The following is a 6894-nucleotide window of genomic DNA, read 5'->3' on the forward strand; positions in this document are numbered from 1 at the left end:
AATGGAAGTCAATGCAAAGGCCCCACAAAGATAGCAAAACAAACCTGGGTGTGTGTGTGTGTGTGTGTGTGTGTGTGTGTGTGTGATGTATAATGTCGTAAAGTGTCTGATAATGCCTACCTGTTGTGTATATGTATGTGTGTACTTGAGTACATGTATTACTGGCATATTTACCTCTGTGTACCTGTATGAAGTCATGAAGCATCTGATAATATCTTTCGGTTGTTTACCTGTGTGTGTACTTGTACTTTGTGTGTTTGTGTGTGTTTGTTTGTGTGATACTACACACTTGGTGTGTACCTGCAGATCCATTATGACGGCTGGTCATCGCAATTTGATGTTTGGCTTGACAGCGACCACGGCGACCTGCATCCTGTCGGCTGGTGTCAACGCACAGGACACCCACTGGAACCGCCCCCAGGTCAGACTGAGACAGGCAGCAGTTTAGAGATGCAGACGGGTCAGGGAGAGACAAATGGGTCAGAGACAGACAGATGGGTTGGAGAGGGACAAAATGGTTAGAGAGGGACAAACAGGTCAGAGAGAGACTATGTTTTTAGTAAGACTTTTGTGTTTGTGATGGACAGGTTCGTCCCCTATTTCCTCCCCCTCTCAGGGAGTTTGTCCCACTGCAGGCTGTCGAGGAGTCGGACACATCAAAGGGGCCAAGTACACCGGACATCACAGGTACCTGTCCAATCACACCTGTTCCACTACAGCTATGGTGTATGTCCAGTTCCTCTCCACTGTCGTCTCAGTTCTATTTCATATAGGCTTCGCCCTTTAAGGCTGTCGCTGATGGGTTTATCCCGTTATGCGCAAGCATCATACTGAAAAAATTAGTCCACGCCCACCTGCTGTGTGGGCCCCACCCGATCCGTATAAATCACATTAAGAGCGGGTAATCTGCTCCCATTTTTCTTCAGCAAGCTAGTACAATAAAACAACTGACCTTTCATCGAGATGTCCAGCTCCAGCACCATCCGCTTGTGTCCCTCCTGCAAGACCGGTTACTTGCTTAGCTTCGACCGGCACGACACCTGCGAGGGATGCCTGGGTCCCCGCCACGTCGCCCGCGCTTCCTCCTGCCGCCTCTGTGACGAGCTTCCACCGGAGGAAAGGCAGAGGAGAGCAGCCTTGTTTAAGGCTACCATCGAGGACTGCCTGTCCGTGGCGGGAGACTGTTCGCTGGACGACGCCATGGATTTCTTCGACGCCGGCTCTCGGAGTGAATCGGATGATTCCTCTGGGAACGGTGACGCTAGCAGCAGCCCCGACGCTCGTTCCCTCCCGGGGAGCGCAGTGTTGGAAAGAGGGAGGCCGAGCGGATGCTCGTCTCCCCCGGGGTTTCCCGCTTCAGCGACCACATCGCTCCCTGCCATGGGCGCGCTCCTCTCGGAGCTGCCCGCCATTATCCGGGAAGCTGCTAGCGTAAAGGGGCTCTCCGTCCCCTCACCCCCCCCCCGCTCAGATCGGATGATCTTGCGGGACGGTTTGGCTCCACGCCGGCTCGCCGTCCTGATCCCATTTGGCCTCGTTTTCCAGCGGTGACATCGTACTGGAACGAGGCCGCAGCCGGTCCTGGTAGGTTAAGGGCGCCCGTCTCCACTTATGCCCCCATCACCAGAGTGGAGGGGTTCACCGAGCGGGGCTATCCCTCGGTACCCCCCCTTGAGCCAAGCCTCGCGGAAGCCTTCGGAGCGAAGCTGTCCAGGCTGGAGAAGCGTCCCGTCCCTCCGGGGAAACACGACCAGGCGGTGACCGCGCTCTCCAACAGAGCCCACCAGTGTGCTTTTCAGGCGGCCGCGGCTAACAACAACGTGGCGCTGTTAGCATTTAGCATGTCGAAAAGGCTGGAGGCCTCAGACCTGCCGGAGGAGACAAAGAGCTCCCTGTGTAAATCGGCAGACGCCATCCTCAACATGTGCGCCACTTCCACGGTTTGCCTGTCGAGGATTGCAGCGTGGATGACGGTAATCCAACGTTCCACCTGGCTTTGTCATTCTCCCTTGCTGCCGGAAAAGCTGCACAAAGACCTGATAGAGGGCCCCATCTCATCGGACGCGCTGTTTGGAAGCAGCTTGAAGACCATGCTGGCGAATTCGAAGCAGTCGGAGGAGATGTCGAAAGCTGTGCGCCATCTCATCAAGCCGCGCGGCTCATCCCGTCCCCCAGCCCGCTGGAGAGACCGTCGAGAGCAGAGGCAGAAACATTGACGCTCCACGGCAGCAGCAGCTTCGTCTCGCCCAGCTCCACCACCAGCCCCGCCCGCCAGAGACCACCCCTCCTCATTCCGGCAGCCTGCACTTCAGCGTTTCCCCAGAGATCGCCTGCAGACGGCGCTCGGGGCAAACAAACCGCAGAGCTCACGGGGGAGAAGATTTAAGAAATGACGGTCTGCGGAGGATGTGTGTATAAATGACACAGGAATTGAAATAAATGATTTTTCAAAGATCAAAATGCCTGTTTTTAGCCAGTCTGTAAGTTCGGATGAGCTCACAGCCGCTGCACACACATCCTCCACACATAAAGAGCCGGTGTCTTTATATAAAGGTTTTTTAAACCCACCGTCGCTCCATCACATGTCCAGACGCTCACGTGACACCACGGTAAGCGAAATAACTTGTCAATCAGAACCGCACGATCACCACCCAAGCGGTGTTAAACGCGCACCCGAGCGAGACAAGCAGCCTCCATCCAAACGGCGCTGTGTTGATGATGCACACACAGCTGCCCGGCGCTCACCGGCTCACATTGGTATAAATGTGGGACCGCAGGCCGGGTCCAGTGGAGGTCCCCACTCTCAGCGAAAACAACACACGCCTCTCCTGAGCGAACGCGAGCGGCCGTCATCCACCGCGTCTCAGCGATCAGCGGCTCACGGCGGCATAAGCGTGAGACAGCTGAATGAATCCAATGACGGGCCCCGCCCTCAGCGAGAGCAGCACGCGTCCCTCCAGAGAAAACGTGCGCTCCCGCGAGGCTCACAACCTTCACTTCGACAGCACGGCGTTGATGACGTCACGCCCTCCGCCTCTCAACGTTCGCACAGCGACGTTAAACGTGCAGCCTCACGACGTCATCAGCTGGCACACGTTTCGCCTCGGCACACACCGCCCCGCCCGGACATGAAGGTTGGTCCGCGATCCAGACACAGCGCACGGGCGCGCGCAGAACAGCCCTTTCGAGAAAGCCTCGCCTTGGGTCACGCGGAAAACACTTCCGCGACGCATGACGGCGGTCGAGGCGGAGGATTGGATGACATCCGTTCAAAACACGGCACATCATTTAAACGCACGTCCACTCCACGAACGTTACGCAGAGTGGCAAAAAACCTGTTCGCCGGACAGATGGATAGACAGAGTGTTATGCAAGGGTTACATGCTGCAATTTGCAACCCGACCCCCTCCGTTCGGAGGAGTTATAGAGACGGTCCTGTCATCACCAGACCAAGTCTCAGCCTTAAACGCAGAAGTTCAGGAGCTTCTGATAAAAGGTGTAATCTCGAGAGTTCCCAAAGAAGAGGAAAACACAGGGTTTTACTCACGCTACTTCCTGGTCCCCAAAAGGACCGGAGGGATGAGACCGATTCTGGATCTGTCAGCTTTCAACAAAGCGATCATGAACAGACCGTTTCACATGTTGACGAACAGACAGCTGTTGGACAACATCCAGAAAAACGACTGGTTTGTTTCCATCGATCTAAAAGATGCTTATTTTCACATACCGATCATCCCAAAACACAGAAAATTTCTGCGTTTCGCCTTTCAAGGGATGAAGTACCAGTACAACAGGCTGCCTTTCGGGTATTCCCTCGCGCCTCGTACGTTCTCAAAGTGTGTGGAGACAGCCCTGCATCCGCTGCACAGAGCAGGGATGAGAGTTTTGTTTTACCTGGACGACCTGCTGCTCCTGTCTCACTCCAGACAGGAAGCGCTGATACAGGCTCAGGTGTTGGCATCACACCTGTTAAATCTGGGCTTCGCCATAAATTGGAAGAAAAGCTCGATTTTCCCGGCCCAGACAATTGTTTATCTGGGAGTGGAATTAAATTCAATTACCATGACGGCTCGCTTATCACAAACAAGAATCGACACTCTAAAAAACCAACTTCGCCACGTAAGACCTGGCAAAGTGGTAACAGCTGTCTCCGTCATGAAGCTGTTGGGAATAATGTCATCAGCTCACACAGTGGTCCCGCTGGGTTTGTTACACATGAGACGCCTCCAGAGGTGGTTTGCGCGTCTGCGTGTGGATCCAGTAAAACAAAAGAGACGGATGATCACTGTCCCTCCCTCCGTGAGAGCAGACCTCTGACACTGGGGAAACACCCTCGTTCTGTCAGAGGGAGTCCCCGTCAGCAAACCTTCGACACACGTGTCAGTCTTCACGGACGCGTCGCTGTCAGGCTGGGGGGGGGACATGCTTATCTCAAGCAGTAGGGGCGCTGTGGCCCCACCACACATCAGCCCACATCAATGTTTTGGAGTGTCGCACAGTGCTGAACGTGATTCAGCATTTTGCTCCCGTGCTACAGAATCAACACGTGTTGATTCACACAGACAACATGGTGACTGCTGCGTACATAAACCGCCAGGGGGGTGTGCGTTCAGCCCAGATGTTACACATTGCACGGAAGCTACTGTGTTGGGCTCACCAAAATCTGCTTTCCATCAGAGCGGTCTACATACCCGGCGTTCTGAACAGAGGAGCAGATGTGATGTCCAGGGGCGGCCCACGTCACGCGGACTGGACCCTCCATCCAGACCTGATGTTTCAGACGTGGCAGAAGTTTGGCAAAGCAGCTGTGGACCTGTTTGCGACGCGAGAGAACGCTCAGTGCCAATTATGGTTTTCCCTGAGCCCACGAGACGATCCACCGCTGGGGGTGGATGCATTTGCTCACAGCCCGTGGCCCAAAACGCTTCTGTACGCGTTCCCCCCTCCTCCTCTGATTTTACGGTTCCTGAACCGAGTTCAGGAGGAAGGACTGACAGCTCTCCTGGTAGCTCCCGAGCGCGTGAACGCACCATGGTTCCCAGTCCTGCAGCGTCTGTTGTCGGGTCGCCCGTGGAAACTGCCATGGAGGGAAGATGCTCTCCTTCAAGCAGGAGGAGCGATCAGGAGTTACCCGGAAATAGGCCAGCACCTGTGGGTCTGGCCGCTGAGCGGTCCCGCTTAGAGAAGATGGGTCTCCCTCAGGAGGTAGTGCGCACAATTCAAGATTCACGCGCTGCATCTACCACAGCCCTGTACACATCAAAGTGGACGGCTTTTCAGCGCTGGTGTACAGAGAAAGGTTTGGAGGCCACCTCATGTCCATTAGGCGGCGTGCTGTCCTTTATTCAACAGCTGATGGATAGGAAGTTGGCATTCAGCACGATTAAAACGTACGCTGCAGCCATCTCCTCCTGCCACGAAGGGTTCGGAGACAGAACAGCTTTTAATCACCCGCTAATGAAGCGGTTTCTAAAAGGTGTACAAAGACATAGGCCGGTTTCACGCCCACTCCTTCCACAGTGAGATTTAACACTGGTCCTGCGAGCCCTGATCAAAGCTCCATTTGAGCCTATAGATCAGGTTTCACTTAAATTCTTGTCTCTTAAAACAGCCCTGCTGCTGGCTTTAACATCCGCTAAGAGGGTGAGTGATTTATCGGCCCTCTCTGCCGCTCCGTCATGTCTCAGAATCCAGGCTGACGGTAGTTCAACTGATTTAAGACCAAACCCAGCCTTTATGCCTAAAAACATCACGAGCTCTTTTAAATCAAGACAGATATCGTTGGAGGGATTCTTCCCTCCCCCTCACAGATCAGAAGAAGAAGCATCTTTTCATCTTCTCTGCCCGGTGCGGGCGTTGTCATGTTACATAGCGCGCACAGCTGCGATGCGTCAAACTCAACAATTGTTTGTGCATTATAGAGATGCTTCTGCAGGGCGCCCGTTATCCACCCAGCGCTTGTCACACTGGCTGTGTGAGGCCATTTCTGAAGCCTACAGAGCATCAGATCTAGAGCCTCCTGTCAACCTCAAAGCACACTCAACCAGGGGTATCGCTTCTTCGACTGCTCTGCATAATGGTATGTCAATGCAGGACAATTGCACTGCGGCTGCATGGTCAACACCCTGCTCATTTATTCGCTTTTACCTACGTGATGTAACGGCTCGTTCCATGACACATTCTGTCCTTAGTGCTCTAACAGAATGAATACTGTCGTTTTCTTCGTGGAACTCTGTTTAAACTCACATCTGTCTGCATGCTTCACAGTGTGAGATGTTGTTATCAGCCACAAGTTGTGTCTGTGATTTTGGTTCTATTGTCACTAATCAGTTCATGACTATTGTTACCAATCAGTTCATTTGTTCAATAATCAGTTCATTGATATTAATCTGTTTATACTGTTCAGCCATGAACCAGTTGGTTCATGCCCCCCCCCCCCTTTTCAACATCTTTCCGTTGAAAGTTTTTCCGGGGCATTCATGCTTTGTCAGAACGCATAGTTACACAACATGCGTCTGTGCATGGCACACAATTACGCGATGCGTAGTTATGCACATGGGGAGCTGAGTGACAAGACGTTTTTTGGGCAAGCTTCCGCTTCTTACTGTGTTCGAATGGACCCAGTGAGGCGAGGACCACATCCGCTTCGCCCTTAACCCATCAGCGACAGCCTTAAAGGGCGAAGCCTATATGAAATAGAACGTTGGTTACGTACTGTAACCCCAGATTCTATGAATATAGGCGTAGCCCTTTAAGCGTCGGGCCTCACTGGCTCCTGAATAGCTGAAGAAAAAGAATAAGCTATTTGGGAGCAGATTACCCGCTCTTAATGTGATTTATACGGATTGGGTGGGGCCCACACAGCAGGTGGGCGTGGACTAATTTTTTCAGTAT

The 6894-nt window shown here is 53.2% G+C and overlaps 1 protein-coding gene across 1 annotated transcript in view; it reads left to right on the forward strand.

The window, feature by feature from the left end:
* Positions 1-6894, forward strand: part of LOC119426475 (lethal(3)malignant brain tumor-like protein 4) — a 62860-nt gene that overhangs the window by 27525 nt on the left and 28441 nt on the right. The window contains exons 4-5 of the mRNA XM_037694036.1: positions 307-421; positions 588-687. Of these exons, the coding sequence (XP_037549964.1) occupies positions 307-421; positions 588-687 (215 nt within the window). The remainder of the gene's footprint in view (positions 1-306; positions 422-587; positions 688-6894) is intronic.

Source organism: Nematolebias whitei, chromosome 20 (genome assembly GCF_014905685.2).
Source record: "Nematolebias whitei isolate Nwh7 chromosome 20, NemWhi1, whole genome shotgun sequence".
Classification (NCBI taxonomy): domain Eukaryota; kingdom Metazoa; phylum Chordata; class Actinopteri; order Cyprinodontiformes; family Rivulidae; genus Nematolebias; species Nematolebias whitei.